Raw genomic sequence first — 25,355 nt, 5'->3', positions numbered from 1 at the left:
GTCCTCACCCTGAACTGAGAGCTGACGGTGGGTTAGGGGTTAGAGGTCCTCACCCTGAACTGAGAGCTGACAGTGGGTTAGGGGTTAGAGGTCCTCACCCTGAACTGAGAGCTGATGGTGGGTTAGGGGTTAGAGGTTAGAGGTCCTCACCCTGAACTGAGAGCTGACAGTGGGTTAAGGGTTAGGGGTTAGGGGTCCTCACCCTGAACTGAGAGCTGACAGTGGGTTAGGGTTAGAGGTTAGAGGTCCTCACCCTGAACTGAGAGCTGACAGTGGGTTAAGGGTTAGGGGTTAGGGGTCCTCACCCTGAACTGAGAGCTGACAGTGGGTTAGGGTTAGAGGTTAGGGGTTAGAGGTCCTCACCCTGAACTGAGAGCTGACAGTGGGTTAGGGTTAGAGGTTAGAGGTCCTCACCCTGAACTGAGAGCTGACAGTGGGTTAAGGGTTAGGGGTTAGAGGTCCTCACCCTGAACTGAGAGCTGACAGTGGGTTAAGGGTTAGGGGTTAGGGGTCCTCACCCTGAACTGAGAGCTGACAGTGGGTTAGGGTTAGAGGTCAGGGGTTAGAGGTCCTCACCCTGAACTGAGAGCTGACGGTGGGTTAGGGGTTAGAGGTCCTCACCCTGAACTGAGAGCTGACAGTGGGTTAGGGGTTAGAGGTCCTCACCCTGAACTGAGAGCTGATGGTGGGTTAGGGGTTAGAGGTTAGAGGTCCTCACCCTGAACTGAGAGCTGACAGTGGGTTAAGGGTTAGGGGTTAGGGGTCCTCACCCTGAACTGAGAGCTGACAGTGGGTTAGGGTTAGAGGTTAGAGGTCCTCACCCTGAACTGAGAGCTGACAGTGGGTTAAGGGTTAGGGGTTAGGGGTCCTCACCCTGAACTGAGAGCTGACAGTGGGTTAGGGTTAGAGGTTAGGGGTTAGAGGTCCTCACCCTGAACTGAGAGCTGACAGTGGGTTAGGGTTAGAGGTTAGAGGTCCTCACCCTGAACTGAGAGCTGACAGTGGGTTAAGGGTTAGGGGTTAGAGGTCCTCACCCTGAACTGAGAGCTGACAGTGGGTTAAGGGTTAGGGGTTAGGGGTCCTCACCCTGAACTGAGAGCTGACAGTGGGTTAGGGTTAGAGGTCAGGGGTTAGAGGTCCTAACCCTGAACTGAGAGCTGACAGTGGGTTAGGGTTAGAGGTTAGGGGTTAGAGGTCCTCACCCTGAACTGAGAGCTGACAGTGGGTTAAGGGTTAGGGGTTAGGGGTTAGAGGTCCTCACCCTGAACTGAGAGCTGACAGTGGGTTAGGGTTAGGGGTTAGAGGTCCTCACCCTGAACTGAGAGCTGATGGTGGGTTAGGGGTTAGGGTTAGGGGTTAGAGGTCCTCACCCTGAACTGAGAGCTGACAGTGGGTTAGGGGTTAGAGGTCCTCACCCTGGACTGAGAGCTGACAGTGGGTTAGGGTTAGGGGTTAGAGGTCCTCACCCTGAACTGAGAGCTGACGGTGGGTTAGGGTTAGAGGTTAGAGGTCCTCACCCTGAACTGAGAGTTGACAGTGGGTTAGTGTTAGGGGTTAGAGGTCCTCACCCTGAACTGAGAGCTGACAGTGGGTTAGGGTTAGAGGTTAGAGGTCCTCACCCTGAACTGAGAGCTGACGGTGGGTTAGGGTTAGAGGTTAGAGGTCCTCACCCTGAACTGAGAACTGACAGTGGGTTAGGGTTAGGGGTTAGAGGTTAGAGGTCCTCACCCTGAACTGAGAGCTGACGGTGGGTTAGGGTTAGAGGTTAGAGGTCCTCACCCTGAACTGAGAGCTGACAGTGGGTTAGGGTTAGGGGTTAGGGGTCCTCACCCTGAACTGAGAGCTGTCAGTGGATTAGGGTTAGAGGTTAGAGGTTAGAGGTTAGAGGTCCTCACCCTGAACTGAGAGCTGTCAGTGGATTAGGGTTAGAGGTTAGAGGTCCTCACCCTGAACTGAGAGCTGATGGTGGGTTAGGGTTAGAGGTTAGAGGTCCTCACCCTGAACTGAGAGCTGACAGTGGGTTAGGGTTAGAGATTAGAGGTCCTCACCCTGAACTGAGAGCTGACAGTGGGTTAAGGGTTAGGGGTCCTCACCCTGAACTGAGAGCTGACAGTGGGTTAGGGGTTAGAGGTTAGAGGTTAGGGGTTAGAGGTCCTCACCCTGAACTGAGAGCTGACAGTGGGTTAGGGTTAGGGGTTAGAGGTCCTCACCCTGAACTGAGAGCTGACAGTGGGTTAGGGTTAGGGGTTAGAGGTCCTCACCCTGAACTGAGAGCTGACAGTGGGTTAGGGTTAGGGGTTAGAGGTTAGAGGTCCTCACCCTGAACTGAGAGCTGACAGTGGGTTAGGGTTAGGGGTTAGAGGTTAGAGGTCCTCACCCTGAACTGAGAGCTGACAGTGGGTTAGGGTTAGGGGTTAGAGGTTAGAGGTCCTCACCCTGAACTGAGAGCTGACAGTGGGTTAGGGGTTAGAGGTTAGAGGTCCTCACCCTGAACTGAGAGCTGACAGTGGGTTAGGGTTAGAGGTCCTCACCCTGAACTGAGAGCTGACAGTGGGTTAGGGGTTAGGGTTAGGGGTTAGGGGTCCTCACCCTGAACTGAGAGCTGACGGTGGGTTTTCGTCTGGCCGTCCCCATCTTCAGGGTCTCCTCTCCGTTCCTGCTCCCAACACGCTCAAACAGGTCATAGATGAAGTCAAGCCTGAAGGACAGAACGAACATGTTCAACATTCTCTAAACACAGTGGAGTGACTTTAGTACCGGGTCAGAGTACATTAACACAGTGGAGTGACTTTAGTACAGGGTCAGAGGGTATTACTCTGTACATTAACACAGTGGAGTGACTTTAGTACCGGGTCAGAGTACATTAACACAGTGGAGTGACTTTAGTACAGGGTCAGAGGGTATTACTCTATACATTAACACAGTGGAGTAACTTTAGTACAGGGTCAGAGGGTATTACTCTGTACATTAACACAGTGGAGTGACTTTAGTACCGGGTCAGAGGGTATTACTCTATACATTAACACAGTGGAGTGACTTTAGTACCGGGTCAGAGTGTATTACTCTATACATTAACACAGTGGAGTGACTTTAGTACCGGGTCAGAGTGTATTACTCTATACATTAACACAGTGGAGTGACTTTAGTACAGGGTCAGAGGGTATTACTCTATACATTAACACAGTGGAGTGACTTTAGTACAGGGTCAGAGTACATTAACATAGTGGAGTGACTTTAGTACAGGGTATTACTCTATACATTAACACAATGGAGTGACTTTAGTACAGGGTCAGAGGGTATTAACACAGTGGAGTGACTTTAGTACCGGGTCAGAGTACATTAACACAGTGGAGTGACTTTAGTACAGGGTCAGAGTACATTAACACAGTGGAGTGACTTTAGTACCGGGTCAGAGGGTATTACTCTATACATTAACACAGTGGAGTGACTTTAGTACAGGGTCAGAGTACATTAACACAGTGGAGTGACTTTAGTACCGGGTCAGAGCACATTAACACAGTGGAGTGACTTTAGTACAGGGTATTACTCTGTACATTAACACAGTGGAGTGACTTTAGTACCGGGTCAGAGGGTATTACTCTGTACATTAACACAGTGGAGTGACTTTAGTACCGGGTCAGAGTTTATTACTCTGTACATTAACACAGTGGAGTGACTTTAGTACAGGGTCAGAGTACATTAACACAGTGGAGTGACTTTAGTACCGGGTCAGAGTGTATTACTCTATACATTAACACAGTGGAGTGACTTTAGTACAGGGTCAGAGTACATTAACATAGTGGAGTGACTTCAGTACAGTGTCAGAGTACATTAACACAGTGGAGTGACTTTAGTACAGGGTTAGAGTACATTAACACAGTGGAGTGACTTTAGTACAGAGTCAGAGTACATTAACACAGTGGAGTGACTTTAGTACAGGGTCAGAGTACATTAACACAGTGGAGTGACTTTAGTACAGGGTCAGAGTACATTAACATAGTGGAGTGACTTTAGTACAGGGTCAGAGTACATTAACACAGTGGAGTGACTTTAGTACCGGGTCAGAGGGTATAACTCTGTACATTAACACAGTGGAGTGACTTTAGTACCGGGTCAGAGGGTATTACTCTGTACATTAGCACAGTGGAGTGACTTTAGTACCGGGTCAGAGGGTATTACTCTATACATTAACACAGTGGAGTGACTTTAGTACAGGGTCAGAGGGTATTACTCTGTACATTAACACAGTGGAGTGACTTTAGTACCGGGTCAGAGGGTATTACTCTGTACATTAACACAGTGGAGTGACTTTAGTACCGGGTCAGAGGGTATTAACACAGTGGAGTGACTTTAGTACAGGGTCAGAGTACATTAACACAGTGGAGTGACTTTAGTACAGGGTCAGAGTACATTAACACAGTGGAGTGACTTTAGTACCGGGTCAGAGCACATTAACACAGTGGAGTGACTTTAGTACAGGGTCAGAGGGTATTACTCTGTACATTAACAGAGTGGAGTGAATTTAGTACCGGGTCAGAGGGTATTAACACAGTGGAGTGACTTTAGTACAGGGTCAGAGTACATTAACACAGTGGAGTGACTTTAGTACCGGGTCAGAGCACATTAACACAGTGGAGTGACTTTAGTACAGGGTCAGAGTACATTAACACAGTGGAGTGACTTTAGTACCGGGTCAGAGGGTATTACTCTGTACATTAACACAGTGGAGTAACTTTAGTACCGGGTCAGAGGGTATTACTCTATACATTAACACAGTGGAGTGACTTCAGTACCGGGTCAGAGGGTATTACTCTATACATTAACACAGTGGAGTGACTTTAGTACAGGGTCAGAGTGTATTACTCTGTACATTAACACAGTGGAGTGACTTTAGTACAGGGTCAGAGTACATTAACACAGTGGAGTGACTTTAGTACCGGGTCAGAGTGTATTACTCTATACATTAACACACTGGAGTGACTTTAGTACAGGGTCAGAGTACATTAACATAGTGGAGTGACTTTAGTACAGGGTCAGAGTACATTAACACAGTGGAGTGACTTTAGTACAGGGTCAGAGTACATTAACACAGTGGAGTGACTTTAGTACAGGGTCAGAGTGTATTACTCTATACATTAACACAGTGGAGTGACTTTAGTACAGGGTCAGAGTACATTAACACAGTGGAGTGACTTTAGTACCGGGTCAGAGTGTATTACTCTATACATTAACACAGTGGAGTGACTTTAGTACAGGGTCAGAGTACATTAACACAGTGGAGTGACTTTAGTACAGGGTATTACTCTATACATTAAAAAAGTGGAGTGACTTTAGTACAGGGTCAGAGGGTATTAACACAGTGGAGTGACTTTAGTACCGGGTCAGAGTACATTAACACAGTGGAGTGACTTTAGTACAGGGTCAGAGTACATTAACACAGTGGAGTGACTTTAGTACCGGGTCAGAGGGTATTACTCTATACATTAACACAGTGGAGTGACTTTAGTACAGGGTCAGAGTACATTAACACAGTGGAGTGACTTTAGTACCGGGTCAGAGCACATTAACACAGTGGAGTGACTTTAGTACAGGGTCAGAGTACATTAACACAGTGGAGTGACTTTAGTACAGAGTCAGAGTACATTAACACAGTGGAGTGACTTTAGTACAGGGTCAGAGTACATTAACACAGTGGAGTGACTTTAGTACAGGGTCAGAGTACATTAACACAGTGAAGTGACTTTAGTACAGGGTCAGAGTACATTAACACAGTGGAGTGACTTTAGTACAGGGTCAGAGTACATTAACACAGTGGAGTGACTTTAGTACCGGGTCAGAGTGTATTACTCTATACATTAACACAGTGGAGTGACTTTAGTACAGGGTCAGAGTACATTAACACAGTGGAGTGACTTTAGTACAGGGTCAGAGTACATTAACATAGTGGAGTGACTTTAGTACAGGGTCAGAGTACATTAACACAGTGGAGTGACTTTAGTACAGGGTCAGAGGGTATTACTCTGTACATTAACACAGTGGAGTGACTTTAGTACCGGGTCAGAGGGTATTACTCTATACATTAACACAGTGGAGTGACTTTAGTACCGGGTCAGAGTGTATTACTCTATACATTAACACAGTGGAGTGACTTTAGTACAGGGTCAGAGTACATTAACATAGTGGAGTGACTTTAGTACAGGGTCAGAGTACATTAACACAGTGGAGTGACTTTAGTACAGGGTCAGAGGGTATTACTCTGTACATTAACACAGTGGAGTGACTTTAGTACAGGGTCATAGTACATTAACACAGTGGAGTGACTTTAGTACAGGGTCAGAGTACATTAACACAGTGGAGTGACTTTAGTACAGAGTACATTAACACAGTGGAGTGACTTTAGTACAGAGTCAGAGTACATTAACACAGTGGAGTGACTTTAGTACAGGGTCAGAGTACATTAACACAGTGGAGTGAATTTAGTACAGGGTCAGAGTACATTAACACAGTGGAGTGACTTTAGTACAGGGTCAGAGTACATTAACAGAGTGGAGTGACTTTAGTACAGGGTTAGAGTACATTAACACAGTGGAGTTACTTTAGTACAGGGTCAGAGTGTATTACTCTGTAGATTAACACAGTGGAGTGACTTTAGTACATGGTCAGAGTACATTAACACAGTGGAGTGACTTTAGTACAGAGTCAGAGTACATTAACACAGTGGAGTGACTTTAGTACAGGGTCAGAGTACATTAACACAGTGGAGTGACTTTAGTACAGGGTCAGAGGGTATTACTCTGTACATTAACACAGTGGAGTGACTTTAGTACAGGGTCAGAGTACATTAACACAGTGGAGTGACTTTAGTACAGGGTCAGAGTACATTAACACAGTGGAGTGACTTTAGTACAGAGTACATTAACACAGTGGAGTGACTTTAGTACAGAGTCAGAGTACATTAACACAGTGGAGTTACTTTAGTACAGGGTCAGAGTGTATTACTCTGTAGATTAACACAGTGGAGTGACTTTAGTACATGGTCAGAGTACATTAACACAGTGGAGTAACTTTAGTACAGAGTCAGAGTACATTAACACAGTGGAGTGACTTTAGTACAGGGTCAGAGTACATTAACACAGTGGAGTGACTTTAGTACAGAGTCAGAGTACATTAACACAGTGGAGTGACTTTAGTACAGGGTCAGAGTACATTAACACAGTGGAGTGACTTTAGTACCGGGTCAGAGTACATTAACACAGTGGAGTGACTTTAGTACCGGGTCAGAGTACATTAACACAGTGGAGTGACTTTAGTACAGGGTCAGAGTACATTAACACAGTGGAGTGACTTTAGTACCGGGTCAGAGTACATTAACACAGTGGAGTGACTTTAGTACAGGGACAGAGGGTATTACTCTGTACATTAACACAGTGGAGTGACTTTAGTACCGGGTCAGAGGGTATTACTCTATACATTAACACAGTGGAGTGACTTTAGTACCGAGTCAGAGTGTATTACTCTATACATTAACACAGTGGAGTGACTTTCGTACAGGGTCCGAGTACATTAACATAGTGGAGTGACTTTAGTACAGGGTCAAAGTACATTAACACAGTGGAGTGACTTTAGTACAGGGTCAGAGGGTATTACTCTGTACATTAACACAGTGGAGTGACTTTAGTACAGGGTCAGAGTACATTAACACAGTGGAGTGACTTTAGTACAGGGTCAGAGTACATTAACACAGTGGAGTGACTTTAGTACAGAGTACATTAACACAGTGGAGTGACTTTAGTACAGAGTCAGAGTACATTAACACAGTGGAGTTACTTTAGTACAGGGTCAGAGTGTATTACTCTGTAGATTAACACAGTGGAGTGACTTTAGTACATGGTCAGAGTACATTAACACAGTGGAGTGACTTTAGTACAGAGTCAGAGTACATTAACACAGTGGAGTGACTTTAGTACAGGGTCAGAGTACATTAACACAGTGGAGTGACTTTAGTACAGAGTCAGAGTACATTAACACAGTGGAGTGACTTTAGTACAGGGTCAGAGTACATGTACACAGTGGAGTGACTTTAGTACCGGGTCAGAGTACATTAACACAGTGGAATGACTTTAGTACAGGGTCAGAGTACATTAACACAGTGGAGTGACTTTAGTACAGGGTCAGACTTTGTGGGTTGTTGTGATTGTTTATTCGAGTCAGAGGAACATCGAGTAGCTGTTCCATGACCAGGGAACCACACACACACACACACACACACACACACACACACACACACACACACACACACACACACACACACACACCTGCTGTCTTTGAGCATGTTCAAGACGTCATCTCTGAAGGTGTCTCTGTTCTTCTGCAGGACCCCTCTGACGTCATACAGAACCTGACAGAGAGTGGGGACATGTGTCAGTTCTTTCGACCTGACAGGGGACAGGACAGCGGATGTTACTGTATGTTCACCGGGGCCACGTTACACATGCTGAAAGAGAATGATCGCCGGCCTGATCTGAAGCTCAGCGAGAGTACGGCTAAGAGCAGGTGAGAGGAGTCGTCTGCTGTGTTAAGACAGTCACCTGTTGACAGTTACTCGGCCCCTGGTCTTAACAGCGTAGCAGCAGTGGATTCCTCCCTACTACTAAAGTACTGCTCGCCTGGCCCAGGCCAGTAAGCGTAGACAGAGGTATTGATTACATGGACACATTCCTTGTACATCTATAGCCATATAGAAAATGACCCATGACAGAGACGTGCTTATGAGTTTAATGACGGTACAGCTTCGCCTCGGATGAGGACACTGAGGGTTATAGACATAGGACTTCAGGGGTTACTATTTCACCTTGTGTTGTTTATGATGAAATAACCACTAAATTACAGTTGGATAAATCTACTGAAGGATGTGACTGTCCTCCATGTGAACTAACAGAGCCTTTTCAGATAACACCAAGCCCTGGGCAGCAGGGGAGTTGGGGTCTGGGGAGAGGGACAGGAATCACCATGGCTCCACAGCCTCCTCTCCTAGGGGAGTTGGGGTCTGGGGAGAGGAGGGACAGGAATCACCGTGGCTCCACAGCCTCCTCTCCTAGGGGAGTTGGGGTCTGGGGAGAGGAGGGACAGGAATCACCATGGCTCCACAGTCTCCTCTCCTAGGGGAGTTGGGGTCTGGGGAGAGGGACAGGAATCACCATGGCTCCACAGCCTCCTCTCCTAGGGGAGTTGGGGTCTGGGGAGAGGGACAGGAATCACCATGGCTCCACAGCCTCCTCTCCTAGGGGAGTTGGGGTCTGGGGAGAGGAGGGACAGGAATCACCATGGCTCCACAGCCTCCTCTCCTAGGGGAGTTGGGGTCTGGGGAGAGGAGGGACAGGAATCACCATGGCTCCACAGTCTCCTCTCCTAGGGGAGTTGGGGTCTGGGGAGAGGGACAGGAATCACCATGGCTCCACAGCCTCCTCTCCTAGGGGAGTTGGGGTCTGGGGAGAGGGACAGGAATCACCATGGCTCCACAGCCTCCTCTCCTAGGGGAGTTGGGGTCTGGGGAGAGGAGGGACAGGAATCACCATGGCTCCACAGCCTCCTCTCCTAGGGGAGTTGGGGTCTGGGGAGAGGGACAGGAATCACCGTGGCTCCACAGCCTCCTCTCCTAGGGGAGTTGGGGTCTGGGGAGAGGAGGGACAGGAATCACCGTGGCTCCACAGCCTCCTCTCCTAGGGGAGTTGGGGTCTGGGGAGAGGAGGGACAGGAATCACCATGGCTCCACAGCCTCCTCTCCTAGGGGAGTTGGGGTCTGGGGAGAGGAGGGACAGGAATCACCGTGGCTCCACAGCCTCCTCTCCTAGGGGAGTTGGGGTCTAGGGAGAGGAGGGACAGGAATCACCATGGCTCCACAGTCTCCTCTCCTAGGGGAGTTGGGGTCTGGGGAGAGGAGGGACAGGAATCACCATGGCTCCACAGCCTCCTCTCCTAGGGGAGTTGGGGTCTGGGGAGAGGAGGGACAGGAATCACCATGGCTCCACAGTCTCCTCTCCTAGGGGAGTTGGGGTCTAGGGAGAGGAGGGACAGGAATCACCATGGCTCCACAGTCTCCTCTCCTAGGGGAGTTGGGGTCTGGGGAGAGGGACAGGAATCACCATGGCTCCACAGTCTCCTCTCCTAGGGGAGTTGGGGTCTGGGGAGAGGAGGGACAGGAATCACCATGGCTCCACCGCCCCCCCCCCCCCCCCCTCTCTGTCCCTGAAACAACAGCCTCCCCCCCTCTCTGTCCCTGAAACAGCCTCCCCCCCTCTCTGTTCCTTAAACAGCCCCCCCCCCTCTCTGTTCCTTAAACAACAGCCCCCCCCCCCCCTCTCTGTCCCTGAAACAACAGCCCCCCCCCCCCCCTCTCTGTCCCTGAAACAACAGCCCCCCCCCCCCCCCCTCTCTGTCCCTGAAACAACAGCCTCCCCCCCCCCCCTCTCTGTCCCTGAGACAACAGCCTCCCCCCCTCTCTGTCCCTGAGACAACAACCCCCCCCCCCCCCCCCTCTCTGTCCCTGAAACAACAGCCCCCCCCCCCCCCCTCTCTGTCCCTGAAACAACAGCCTCCCCCCTCTCTGTCCCTGAAACAACAGCCTCCCCTCCCCCCCTCTCTGTCCCTGAAACAACAGCCCCCCCTCCCCCCCTCTCTGTCCCTGAAACAACAGCCTCCCCTCCCCCCCTCTCTGTCCCTGAAACAACAGCCTCCCCCCTCTCTGTCCCTGAAACAACAGCCTCCCCCCCCCCCTCTCTGTCCCTGAAACAACAGCCTCCCCCCTCTCTGTCCCTGAAACAACAGCCCCCCCCCCCCCTCTCTGTCCCTGAAACAACAGCCCCCCCCTCTCTGTCCCTGAAACAACAGCCTCCCCCCCCCCCTCTCTGTCCCTGAAACAACAGCCTCCCCCCCCCTCTCTGTCCCTGAAACAACAGCCCCCCCTCCCCCCCTCTCTGTCCCTGAAACAACAGCCCCCCCTCCCCCCCTCTCTGTCCCTGAAACAACAGCCCCCCCTCCCCCCCTCTCTGTCCCTGAAACAACAGCCCCCCCCCCCTCTCTGTCCCTGAAACAACAGCCCCCCCTCCCCCCCCTCTCTGTCCCTGAAACAACAGCCCCCCCTCCCCCCCCTCTCTGTCCCTGAAACAACAGCCTCCCCCCCTCTCTGTCCCTGAAACAACAGCCTCCCCCCCCCCTCTCTGTCCCTGAAACAGCCCCCCCCCCCCTCTCTGTCCCTGAAACAACAGCCTCCCCCCTCTCTGTCCCTGAAACAACAGCCCCCCCCCCCTCTCTGTCCCTGAAACAACAGCCTCCCCCCCCCCCCTCTCTGTCCCTGAAACAGCCCCCCCCCCCCTCTCTGTCCCTGAAACAACAGCCCCCCCCCCCATCTCTGTCCCTGAAACAACAGCCCCCCCTCCCCCCCTCTCTGTCCCTGAAACAACAGCCCCCCCCCCCTCTCTGTCCCTGAAACAACAGCCTCCCCCCCTCTCTGTCCCTGAAACAACAGCCTCCCCCCCCCCCCTCTCTGTCCCTGAAACAACAGCCCCCCCCCCCCTCTCTGTCCCTGAAACAACAGCCCCCCCCCCCTCTCTGTCCCTGAAACAACAGCCTCCCCCCCCCCTCTCTGTCCCTGAAACAGCCCCCCCCCCTCTCTGTCCCTGAAACAACAGCCCCCCCCCCTCTCTGTCCCTGAAACAACAGCCCCCCCCCCCTCTCTGTCCCTGAAACAACAGCCTTCCCCCCCCCCCCCCTCTCTGTCCCTGAAACAACAGCCCCCCCCCCCTCTCTGTCCCTGAAACAACAGCCCCCCCCTCTCTGTCCCTGAAACAACAGCCTCCCCCCCCCCCCCCTCTCTGTCCCTGAAACAACAGCCCCCCCTCCCCCCCTCTCTGTCCCTGAAACAACAGCCCCCCCCCCCTCTCTGTCCCTGAAACAACAGCCCCCCCCCCCTCTCTGTCCCTGAAACAACAGCCCCCCCCCCTCTCGGTCCCTGAAACAACAGCCTCCCCCCCCCCCCTCTCTGTCCCTGAAACAACAGCCCCCCCCCCCTCTCTGTCCCTGAAACAACAGCCCCCCCTCCCCCCCTCTCTGTCCCTGAAACAACAGCCCCCCCCCCTCTCTGTCCCTGAAACAACAGCCCCCCCCCCTCTCTGTCCCTGAAACAACAGCCCCCCCCCTCTCGGTCCCTGAAACAACAGCCTCCCCCCCCCCCCCTCTCTGTCCCTGAAACAACAGCCCCCCCCCCCTCTCTGTCCCTGAAACAACAGCCCCCCCTCCCCCCCTCTCTGTCCCTGAAACAACAGCCCCCCCCCTCTCTGTCCCTGAAACAACAGCCCCCCCTCCCCCCCTCTCTGTCCCTGAGACAACAGCCTCCCCCCTCTCTGTCCCTGAAACAACAGCCCCCCCCCCTCTCTGTCCCTGAAACAACAGCCCCCCCTCCCCCCCTCTCTGTCCCTGAAACAACAGCCTCCCCCCTCTCTGTCCCTGAAACAACAGCCCCCCCCCCTCTCTGTCCCTGAAACAACAGCCCCCCCTCTCTGTCCCTGAAACAACAGCCTCCCCCCTCTCTGTCCCTGAAACAACAGCCCCCCCCCCCTCTCTGTCCCTGAAACAACAGCCCCCCCCCTCTCTGTCCCTGAAACAACAGCCTCCCCCCTCTCTGTCCCTGAAACAACAGCCTCCCCCCTCTCTGTCCCTGAAACAACAGCCCCCCCCCCCCCCCTCTCTGTCCCTGAAACAACAGCCCCCCCCCCCCCCCCTCTCTGTCCCTGAAACAACAGCCCCCCCCCCCCCCCCCCCTCTCTGTCCCTGGGGCCTGGCACGCCTGACTCTTGGCAGGGCTCATGATCCAGCCCCCATAGCCTGGGCTAATTAGTGAAAGAGGAGCCCTCCTTCAGCCTAGTTGCCTGGCGACATGCCCGACCAGTGTGTTTCACAGTCCATTACATAAACCCCCTCCTGGTGTGTGAAAGACACACACACACACACACACACACGGAGAGAGACAGAGGTATCCTTCTCAAGTGTTGAGCTCCTTGAAGGTAATTTACCTCTCCAGCATAGTGCTTGATGCCAAACTGGTGATCCGCCACTCTGGGCTTCATGTAGTACTGGTTAGTCTGGAGAGAGAGAGAGAGACAGCAGGTTATAACACATGACTTAGCAGTCATAGGACAGAGAGCTGGCATCGACATCACATGAAGATCTCTGCATTTCTCCTGTTTCCTGCAGCATAACAATGTTCATTAGGTCTGAGAAAAGCGGATCACATTTCACTGCTGTTGCTGTGCGTGAGAGAAGACGTTTCTGCTCTGATCTGCATCGAAGACAGTCAGGACAGATTCATTCTTTGTGGTCTGGGGAAGAATTTCCTTTACAGCGGTCTGTGTGTGTGTCTCTCTGTGTGTGTGTGTGTGTGTCCGTGTGTCCGTGTGTCTGTGTGTCTGTGTGTCTGCGTGTGTGTCACTGTGTGTGTGTGTGTGTGTGTGTGTACTCACAGCGTGTCTACTGTGTAGTTTCTCTAGCAGGGTGTAGTCGGTGCCTTTAGGGAAGCGACTCTCCTCGTTGATCAGAGCCAGCATGCCCAGTTTCTACCAGGAGGAAGAGGAGGAAGAGGAGACTAACAGTTCACAGAGAAGCCTGGTATGAGGCTCAAGGCCATAATGACAACAAAGACAAATACATCTACAGTGGGATCCTTGATAAAGATTAGCAATAATGACTATCAAATACTGAGCTATATATATATATATATATCAAATACTGAGCTAAAGATAGATAGGTGGATTTTGATGCGCTCTGGGTTATTGGCTGGCTGGAATCATCCACTTGCAATCACGTTTCAGATTCCTGGCAGAGGGAACCCGAGGGAACCCGGTGTAAGGCTAAAATGTCCTGGTACTGGGCTCCCGAGTGGCGCAGCGGTCTAAGGCACTGCATCTCAGCGCAAGAGGTGTCACTACAGTCCCTGGTTCAAATCCAGGCCGTGATTGGGAGTCCCATAAGGCTGGCGCACAATTGGCCCGGCGTCGTCCGGGTTTGGCCGGGGCAGGCCGTCATTGTAAATAAGAATTTGACCTTAACTGACTTGCCTAGTTAAACAAAAGGTCAAAGTTCATGGTGCCGGTGACCTTAAAGGCCCCAGGACCAGCAGAAGCAAAACCGCCTCAGAAACAGACATATTTTACAGCAGCCTCGAGGTTATTTTCTGCTTATGTGTCGTCATGTCGACGCCAAACCCCCACCACTGCTGTGTGGTAGCCATACAGTTGTATTTTCATGTCTTAGCCTCGGACTCCACTGTACCAAGGTCATCAGGTCATGTGTCTAGTCGTCCGGGGTTGGTTACACCGTTTACCTACCTTCTCTATGAGGTCCAGACACTCTGCATTATCCATCCAGTCTATGGCTTCCCACTGGATTCCCTCTCTGAGGAACACACACACACACACACACACACACAGTAAGGCAGACACAAGGGCTGTATTGTCCACAGGTTGATGTGATGAAATGAGCTGTGACCAGGCTGCTGGCTAAATGCTGGTAGGTCTGTTCTAGAACATAACTGTGTTCCCATTGTAAACATCTGGCAACCCCCAGCTACGACCCCCAGCTACGACCCCCAGCTTCGACCCAACATGGTGCCCAGACTCCAACCCCCAGCTACGACCCCCAGCTACGACCCCCAGCTACGACCCAACATGGTGCCCAGACTCCAACCCCCAGCTACGACCCCCAGCTACGACCCAACATGGTTCCCTCTCTGGCAGTGCTGCCCAGACCCCAACCCCCAGCTGCGACCCCCAGCTAGGACCCAACATGCTGCCCAGACCCCAACCCCCAGCTACGACCCAACATGCTGCCCAGACCCCAACCCCCAGCTACGACCCAACACGGTGCCCAGACTCCAACCCCCAGCTACGACCCAACATGCTGCCCAGACCCCAACCCCCAGCTACGACCCCCAGCTACAACCCAACATGCTGCCCAGACTCCAACCCCCAGCTACGACCCAACATGCTGCCCAGACCCCAACCCCCAGCTACGACCCAACATGGTGCCCAGACCCCAACCCCCAGCTACGACCCAACATGGTGCCCAGACCCCAACCCCCAGCTACGACCCCCAGCTACGACCCAACATTCTGCCCAGACCCCAACCCCCAGCTACGACCCAACATGCTGCCCAGACCCCAACCCCCAGCTACGACCCAACATGGTTCCCAGACCCCAACTACGACCCCCAGCTATGACCCAACATGCTGCCCAGACTCCAACCCCCAGCTACGACCCAACATGCTGCCCAGACCCCAACCCCCAGCTACGACCCAATATGGTGCCCAGACCCCAACCCCCAGCTACGACCCAACATGCTGCCCAGACCCCAACCCCCAGCTACGACCCCCAGACCCCAACCCCCAGCTACGACCCAACATGCTGCCCAGACCCCAACCCCCAGCTACGACCCCCAGCTACGACCCAACATGGTGCCCAGACCCCAACCCACGACCCCCAGCTACGACCCAACATGGTGCCCAGACCCCAACCCCCAGCTACGACCCCCAGCTACGACCCAACATGGTGCACAGACCCCAACCCCCAGCTACGACCCAACATGCTGCCCAGACCCCAACCCCCAGCTACGACCCCCAGCTACGACCCAACATGGTGCCCAGACCCCAACCGCCAGCTATGACCCCCAGCTACAACCCAACATGCTGCCCAGACCCCAACCCCCAGCTACGACCCAACATGCTGCCCAGACCCCAACCCCCAGCTACGACCCCCAGCTACGACCCAACATGGTGCCCAGACCCCAACCCCCAGCTACGACCCCCAGCTACGACCCAACATGGTGCCCAGACCCCAACCCCCAGCTATGACCCCCAGCTACGACCCAACATGGTGCCCAGACCCCAACCCCCAGCTACGACCCAACATGGTTCCCTCTCTCTCTATTAGCTGCCTCTGAAATTGCACCCTATTCCCTGTATAGTGCACTACTTGTGACCAGTCCGATGGGGAATACGACACAATTTCAGAGGCAGCCAATATATCTTCTCTCTAGGAACTGTGATTGCCAATCTGCTAACAGACCTGTTGTAGTCCAGCTGTCTATTAACAGACCTGTTGTACTCCATAGTAATATTATACAGTACTAGTAATATACCTGTTGTACTTCATAGTAATAGTATACAGTACTAGTAATATACCTGTTGTACTTCATAGTAATAGTATACAGTACTATTAACAGACCTGTTGTACTCCATAGTATACAGTACTAGTAACAGACCTGTTGTACTCCATAGTAATAGTATACAGTACTATTAACAGACCTGTTATACTCCATAGTAATAGTATACAGTACTATTAACAGACCTGTTGTACTCCATAGTAATAGTATACAGTACTATTAACAGACCTGTTGTTCTCCATAGTAATAGTATACAGTACTAGTAACAGACCTGTTGTACTCCATAGTAATAGTATACAGTACTATTAACAGACCTGTTATACTCCATAGTAATAGTATACAGTACTAGTAACAGACCTGTTGTACTCCATAGTAATAGTATACAGTACTATTAACAGACCTGTTGTACTCCATAGTAATAGTATACAGTACTAGTAACATACCTGTTGTACTCCATAGTATACAGTACTAGTAACAGACGTGTTGTACTCCATAGTAATAGTATACAGTACTAGTAACAGACCTGTTGTACTCCATAGTAATAGTATACAGTACTAGTAACAGACCTGTTGTACTCCATAGTATACAGTACTAGTAACATACCTGTTGTACTCCATAGTATACAGTACTAGTAACAGACCTGTTGTACTCCATAGTAATAGTATACAGTACTATTAACAGACCTGTTGTACTCCATAGTAATAGTATACAGTACTAGTAACAGACCTGTTGTACTCCATAGTAATATTATACAGTACTAGTAACATACCTGTTGTTCTCCATAGTATACAGTACTAGTAACAGACCTGTTGTACTCCATAGTATACAGTACTAGTAACAGACCTGTTGTACTCCATAGTAATAGTATACAGTACTATTAACAGACCTGTTGTACTCCATAGTAATAGTATACAGCACTAGTAATATACCTGTTGTACTCCATAGTATACAGTACTAGTAACATACCTGTTGTACTCCATAGTATACAGTACTAGTAACAGACCTGTTGTACTCCATAGTATACAGTACTAGTAACAGACCTGTTGTACTCCATAGTAATAGTATACAGTACTATTAACAGACCTGTTGTTCTCCATAGTAATAGTATACAGTACTAGTAACAGACCTGTTGTACTCCATAGTAATAGTATACAGTACTAGTAACAGACCTGTTGTACTCCATAGTAATAGTATACAGTACTAGTAACAGACCTGTTGTACTCCATAGTAATAGTATACAGTACTAGTAACAGACCTGTTGTACTCCATAGTATACAGTACTAGTAACATACCTGTTGTACTCCATAGTATACAGTACTAGTAACAGACCTGTTGTACTCCATAGTAAAAGTATAAAGTACTATTAACAGACCTGTTGTTCTCCATAGTAATAGTATACAGTACTATTAACAGACCTGTTATACTCCATAGTAATAGTATACAGTACTATTAACAGACCTGTTGTACTCCATAGTAATAGTATACAGTACTATTAACAGACCTGTTGTTCTCCATAGTAATAGTATACAGTACTAGTAACAGACCTGTTGTACTCCATAGTAATAGTATACAGCACTAGTAATATACCTGTTGTACTCCATAGTAATAGTATACAGTACTAGTAATATACCTGTTGTACTCCATAGTAATAGTATACAGTACTATTAACAGACCTGTTGTTCTCCATAGTAATAGTATACAGTACTAGTAACAGACCTGTTGTACTCCATAGTAATAGTATACAGTACTAGTAACAGACCTGTTGTACTCCATAGTATACAGTACTAGTAACAGACCTGTTGTACTCCATAGTATACAGTACTAGTAACATACCTGTTGTACTCCATAGTAATAGTATACAGTACTATTAACAGACCTGTTGTACTCCATAGTAATAGTATACAGTACTAGTAACAGACCTGTTGTACTCCATAGTAAAAGTATAAAGTACTATTAACAGACCTGTTGTACTCCATAGTAATAGTATACAGTACTAGTAACAGACCTGTTGTACTCCATAGTAAAAGTATAAAGTACTATTAACAGACCTGTTGTACTCCATAGTAATAGTATACAGTACTAGTAACAGACCTGTTGTACTCCATAGTAATAGTATACAGTACTAGTAATATACCTGTTGTACTCCATAGTAATATTATACAGTACTAGTAACAGACCTGTTGTACTCCATAGTAATAGTATACAGTACTAGTAACAGACCTGTTGTACTCCATAGTAATAGTATACAGTACTAGTAACATACCTGTTGTAGTCCAGCTGTTCCAGGGAGAAGATGTGTTTGTTGAAGTATTCCTGCAGCTTCTCGTTGGCGTAGTTGATGTTGAACTGTTCAAACCTGTTCACCTGCAGGAGGAGTCATATATACTATAACAATATGCTAACTACCAACTACAGACCTGTTCACCTGCAGGAGGAGTCATATATACTATAACAATATGCTAACTACAGACCTGTTCACCTGCAGGAGGAGTCATATATACTATAACAATATGCTAACTACAGACCTGTTCACCTGCAGGAGGAGACATATATACTATAACAATATGCCAACTACCAACTACAGACCTGTTCACCTGCAGGAGGAGACATATATACTATAACAATATGCTAACTACCAACTACAGACCTGTTCACCTGCAGGAGGAGTCATATATACTAACTAGACCTGTTCACCTGCAGGAGGACACATATATACTAACTAGACCTGTTCACCTGCAGGAGGAGTCATATATACTAACTAGACCTGTTCACCTGCAGGAGGAGTCATATATACTATAACAATATGCTAACTACCAACTACAGACCTGTTCACCTGCAGGAGGAGACATATATACTATAACAATATGCTAACTACAGACCTGTTCACCTGCAGGAGGAGACATATATACTATAACAATATGCTAACTACAGACCTGTTCACCTGCAGGAGGAGTCATATATACTATAACAATATGCTAACTACAGACCTGTTCACCTGCAGGAGGAGACATATATACTATAACAATATGCTAACTACAGACCTGTTCACCTGCAGGAGGAGTCATATATACTATAACAATATGCTAACTACAGACCTGTTCACCTGCAGGAGGAGTCATATATACTAACTAGACCTGTTCACCTGCAGGAGGACACATATATACTAACTAGACCTGTTCACCTGCAGGAGGAGTCATATATACTAACTAGACCTGTTCACCTGCAGGAGGAGACATATATACTATAACAATATGCTAACTACCAACTACAGACCTGTTCACCTGCAGGAGGAGACATATATACTATAACAATATGCCAACTTAACTACCAACTACAGACCTGTTCACCTGCAGGAGGAGTCATATATACTATAACAATATGCTAACTACCAACTACAGACCTGTTCACCTGCAGGAGGAGTCATATATACTATAACAATATGCTAACTACCAACTACAGACCTGTTCACCTGCAGGAGGAGACATATATACTATAACAATATGCTAATTACCAACTACAGACCTGTTCACCTGCAGGAGTAGTCATATATACTAACTAGACCTGTTCACCTGCAGGAGGAGTCATATATACTATAACAATATGCTAACTACCAACTACAGACCTGTTCACCTGCAGGAGGAGACATATATACTATAACAATATGCTAATTACCAACTACAGACCTGTTCACCTTCAGAAGCTGCAACTAGCCTTGTCCAGGAGTTATTTGTGCCATCTTGCCAATGTCCGTGTTTGGCATGACAAGGAGTTGGCATGACAACACCAAACAGATCTTGGACTCAGTGCCAACTAAAAAGAAGGGAACACATAAATGTACCTCAAAATTCTCGAAGCCGAAGATGTCGAGGATACCGATGGACTTGAAGTTGTCCTTCCCTCTGACCTTCTGGTTGATCCGTGTGATGATCCAGGAGAAAGACTGGGCGTACAACGCCATGGCAACCGAGTCTCGAGAACACACCGCCTGTCAGTCAAATCAAACAGCCCAATGGGTGAACAGAATAATATACAGACCAATCAGAGGACTAGGAATGCGTTCTAAATGGTCTTGAGATGGGAGCTATTTGAGATGCACCGTAGGTTTCTGACGGTTAAGGCAATAGTGAACCATAACGGGGATAGACTACATCCTTGCCTTGTCCCACATATTCGGAGAGTATATTTCTGGTGATTGCTGAAGCTAAAATGGATTAACACAGCAATAATGATTAGTTAGAAACACCTTCAGTCCAAAAACCAGACAACAAAAAAAAACACTGAAGTCTGTTAGAAAAACCCAACAAACAACTTCTCATAAAAATGGCTGAATGTGTTGTAACACCCAGAGTCGTTATAAATGGCTGTACCCACTGAATGTGTTATAACACCCAGAGTCGTTATAAATGGCTGTACCCACTGAATGTGTTATAACACCCAGAGTCGTTATAAATGGCTGTACCCACTGAATGTGTTATAACACCCAGAGTTGTTATAATTAGCTGTACCCACTGAATGTGTTATAACACCCAGAGTCGTTATAAATGGCTGTACCCACTGAATGTGTTATAACACCCAGAGTCGTTATAAATGGCTGTACCCACTGAATGTGTTATAACACCCAGAGTCGTACTGAATGTGTTATAACACCCAGAGTCGTTAAATATGGCTGTACCCACTGAATGTGTTATAACACCCAGAGTTGTTATAAATGGCTGTACCCACTGAATGTGTTATAACACCCAGAGTTGTTATAATTAGCTGTACCCACTGAATGTGTTATAACACCCAGAGTTGTTATAATTAGCTGTACCCACTGAATGTGTTGTAACACCCAGAGTCGTTATAAATGGCTGTACCCACTGAATGTGTTATAACACCCAGAGTCGTTATAAATGGCTGTACCCACTGAATGTGTTATAACACCCAGAGTTGTTATAATTAGCTGTACCCACTGAATGTGTTATAACACCCAGAGTCGTTATAAATGGCTGTACCCACTGAATGTGTTATAACACGCAGAGTCGTTATAAATGGCTGTACCCACTGAATGTGTTATAACACCCAGAGTCGTTATAATTAGCTGTACCCACTGACTGTGTTATAACACCCAGAGTTGTTATAAATGGCTGTACCCACTGAATGTGTTATAACACCCAGAGTCGTTATAAATGGCTGTACCCACTGAATGTGTTATAACACCCAGAGTCGTTATAAATGGCTGTACCCACTGACTGTGTTATAACACCCAGAGTTGTTATAAATGGCTGTACCCACTGAATGTGTTATAACACCCAGAGTTGTTATAAATGGCTGTACCCACTGAATGTGTTATAACACCCAGAGTTGTTATAATTAGCTGTACCCACTGAATGTGTTATAACACCCAGAGTTGTTATAATTAGCTGTACCCACTGAATGTGTTATAACACCCAGAGTCGTTATAATTAGCTGTACCCACTGAATGTGTTGTAACACCCAGAGTCGTTATAATTAGCTGTACCCACTGAATGTGTTATAACACCCAGAGTCGTTATAATTAGCTGTACCCACTGAATGTGTTATAACACCCAGAGTCGTTATAATTAGCTGTACCCACTGAATGTGTTGGTAAATACAGGTTGAAAGAAAGACTGGTCTGTCTGTGTGATCCAAGGAAACAGAAAAGTGTCGTTACCTCCTGATCTTAGGAGTTACATCAGATTTACAGTGTATGTTGTGATGAGAAACCTTTTAATACAGCTGAGGTGTTCTGAACCAGGCCCTGCAACGCAACCAACCTCCCGGCGCAAGCAACCAACCTCCCGGCGCAAGCAACCAACCTCCCGGCGCAAGCAACCAACCTCCCGGCGCAAGCAACCAACCTCCCGGCGCAAGCAACCAACCTCCCGGCGCAAGCAACCAACCTCCCGGCGCAAGCAACCAACCTCCCGACGCAAGCAACCAACCTCCCGACGCAACCAACCAACCTCCCGGCGCAAGCAACCAACCTCCCGGCGCAAGCAACCAACCTCCCGACGCAACCAACCTCCCGACGCAAGCAACCAACCTCCCGACGCAAGCAACCAACCTCCCGGCGCAAGCAACCAACCTCCCGGCGCAACCAACCTCCCGGCGCAACCAACCTCCCGACGCAAGCAACCAACCTCCCGGCGCAACCAACCAACCTCCCGACGCAACCAACCTCCCGACGCAAGCAACCAACCTCCCGACGCAAGCAACCAACCTCCCGACGCAAGCAACCAACCTCCCGACGCAACCAACCAACCTCCCGACGCAACCAACCTCCCGACGCAACTTGGAATGTTACTTATTGTGTATCTATTATTACTTGTATTATTTCTACATGTTCTGTATTTTTCTTAGATTGAGTTGTAGTGAGCTTCCTACAGGCATTGTGTTGTAGTGAGCTTCCTACAGGCATTGTGTTGTAGTGAGCTTCCTACAGGCATTGTGTTGTAGTGAGCTTCCTACAGGCATTGTGTTGTAGTGAGCTTCCTACAGGCATTGTGTTGTAGTGAGCTTCCTACAGGCATTGTGTTGTAGTGAGCTTCCTACAGGCATTGTGTTGTAGTGAGCTTCCGACAGGCATTGTGTTGTAGTGAGCTTCCGACAGGCATTGAGTTGTAGTGAGCTTCCTACAGGCATTGTGTTGTAGTGAGCTTCCTACAGGCATTGAGTTGTAGTGAGCTTCCTACAGGCATTGTGTTGTAGTGAGCTTCCTACAGGCATTGAGTTGTAGTGAGCTTCCTACAGGCATTGAGTTGTAGTGAGCTTCCTACAGGCATTGTGTTGTAGTGAGCTTCCGACAGGCATTGTGTTGTAGTGAGCTTCCTACAGGCATTGTGTTGTAGTGAGCTTCCGACAGGCATTGAGTTGTAGTGAGCTTCCTACAGGCATTGAGTTGTAGTGAGCTTCCTACAGGCATTGTGTTGTAGTGAGCTTCCTACAGGCATTGAGTTGTAGTGAGCTTCCTACAGGCATTGAGTTGTAGTGAGCTTCCTACAGGCATTGAGTTGTAGTGAGCTTCCTACAGGCATTGAGTTGTAGTGAGCTTCCTACAGGCATTGTGTTGTAGTGAGCTTCCTACAGGCATTGTGTTGTAGTGAGCTTCCTACAGGCATTGTGTTGTAGTGAGCTTCCGACAGGCATTGTGTTGTAGTGAGCTTCCTACAGGCATTGAGTTGTAGTGAGCTTCCTACAGGCATTGTGTTGTAGTGAGCTTCCGACAGGCATTGTGTTGTAGTGAGCTTCCTACAGGCATTGTGTTGTAGTGAGCTTCCTACAGGCATTGAGTTGTAGTGAGCTTCCTACAGGCATTGTGTTGTAGTGAGCTTCCTACAGGCATTGAGTTGTAGTGAGCTTCCTACAGGCATTGAGTTGTAGTGAGCTTCCTACAGGCATTGAGTTGTAGTGAGCTTCCTACAGGCATTGAGTTGTAGTGAGCTTCCTACAGGCATTGTGTTGTAGTGAGCTTCCTACAGGCATTGAGTTGTAGTGAGCTTCCTACAGGCATTGTGTTGTAGTGAGCTTCCTACAGGCATTGAGTTGTAGTGAGCTTCCTACAGGCATTGTGTTGTAGTGAGCTTCCTACAGGCATTGTGTTGTAGTGAGCTTCCTACAGGCATTGTGTTGTAGTGAGCTTCCTACAGGCATTGTGTTGTAGTGAGCTTCCTACAGGCATTGTGTTGTAGTGAGCTTCCTACAGGCATTGTGTTGTAGTGAGCTTCCTACAGGCATTGTGTTGTAGTGAGCTTCCTACAGGCATTGTGTTGTAGTGAGCTTCCTACAGGCATTGTGTTGTAGTGAGCTTCCTACAGGCATTGTGTTGTAGTGAGCTTCCTACAGGCATTGTGTTGTAGTGAGCTTCCTACAGGCATTGTGTTGTAGTGAGCTTCCTACAGGCATTGTGTTGTAGTGAGCTTCCTACAGGCATTGTGTTGTAGTGAGCTTCCTACAGGCATTGAGTTGTAGTGAGCTTCCTACAGGCATTGTGTTGTAACTCAACGGGAAGATATGTACTGTCTGGTGTTTCAGGAGCACAATGACTAGTGGCCTTGTCTGAGCCAACGAGAACGGCTTCTGTTTCTGTGGCGTGAGGCAGCTTGAAGTACAAGTAACCTCCTGGACAGGATGTTAGTCTATTGCAGGGCCACAATGCTCCAGGACAATCATTAACCTGTGGGAGCAGCAGACATGTTGAATAGAGAATAGAGCTGGACTGGTGGCTCCAGGAACTCCGTCAGAGAGCAGAAGAATGGCTGTTCCAGGTTATGACCAGGAATACGGGTTAGACGTTAGGATGGCTGTTGGTCCAGGTTATGATATGGGTTAGACGTTAGGATGGCTGTTGGTCCAGGTTACGACCAGGGATACGGGTTAGACGTTAGGATGGCTGTTGGTCCAGGTTACGACCAGGGATACGGGTTAGACGTTAGGATGGCTGTTGGTCCAGGTTATGATATGGGTTAGACGTTAGGATGGCTGTTGGTCCAGGTTATGATATGGGTTAGACGTTAGGATGGCTGTTGGTCCAGGTTACGACCAGGGATATGGGTTAGACGTTAGGATGGCTGTTGGTCCAGGTTACGACCAGGGATACGGGTTAGACGTTAGGATGGCTGTTGGTCCAGGTTATGATATGGGTTAGACGTTAGGATGGCTGTTGGTCCAGGTTATGATATGGGTTATACGTTAGGATGGCTGTTGGTCCAGGTTATGATATGGGTTAGACGTTAGGATGGCTGTTGGTCCAGGTTACGACCAGGGATACGGGTTAGACGTTAGGATGGCTGTTGGTCCAGGTTATGATATGGGTTAGACGTTAGGATGGCTGTTGGTCCAGGTTATGATATGGCTTGGTTGATTGGTTGGTTGGCTAGTTGATTGTTTGGCTGGCTAGTTGGCTGATTGGTTGTCTGGCTGACAGGCAGAGAGAGGAGAGGAGAGCGAGACACCTGGTCTGGGCTCTTTGTTTAAATCGTGAAAAAGTTTGTGTTCGTTGTGTGGTCATCACATTCCTTGGGCAGCAGACTCACGTCACAAGAATAATAGTTTCCCATAATTCAAAGCTCAGATGTTTAGATGTAAAAAAAAAAGGCTGCAGATACAGCAATATATTTAAAATCTAATTACTGAATACATTTATC

General features: G+C 48.7%; 1 protein-coding gene across 1 annotated transcript in view; it reads right to left on the bottom strand.

The window, feature by feature from the left end:
- The window catches only part of myo10l3 (myosin X, like 3), a 206,928-nt gene that overhangs the window by 109,013 nt on the left and 72,560 nt on the right, over positions 1-25,355 (bottom strand). The window contains exons 11-17 of the mRNA XM_055871886.1: positions 20,048-20,194; positions 18,473-18,573; positions 14,379-14,445; positions 13,515-13,607; positions 13,068-13,136; positions 8,316-8,398; positions 2,590-2,698 (exon numbers count right to left, since the gene is read on the bottom strand). Of these exons, the coding sequence (XP_055727861.1) occupies positions 2,590-2,698; positions 8,316-8,398; positions 13,068-13,136; positions 13,515-13,607; positions 14,379-14,445; positions 18,473-18,573; positions 20,048-20,194 (669 nt within the window). The remainder of the gene's footprint in view (positions 1-2,589; positions 2,699-8,315; positions 8,399-13,067; positions 13,137-13,514; positions 13,608-14,378; positions 14,446-18,472; positions 18,574-20,047; positions 20,195-25,355) is intronic.

This window comes from Salvelinus fontinalis, chromosome 19, assembly GCF_029448725.1.
Source record: "Salvelinus fontinalis isolate EN_2023a chromosome 19, ASM2944872v1, whole genome shotgun sequence".
Classification (NCBI taxonomy): domain Eukaryota; kingdom Metazoa; phylum Chordata; class Actinopteri; order Salmoniformes; family Salmonidae; genus Salvelinus; species Salvelinus fontinalis.
The sequence above is the reverse complement of the archived record's forward strand: the minus strand, read 5'-3'. Positions and strand labels throughout refer to the sequence as shown.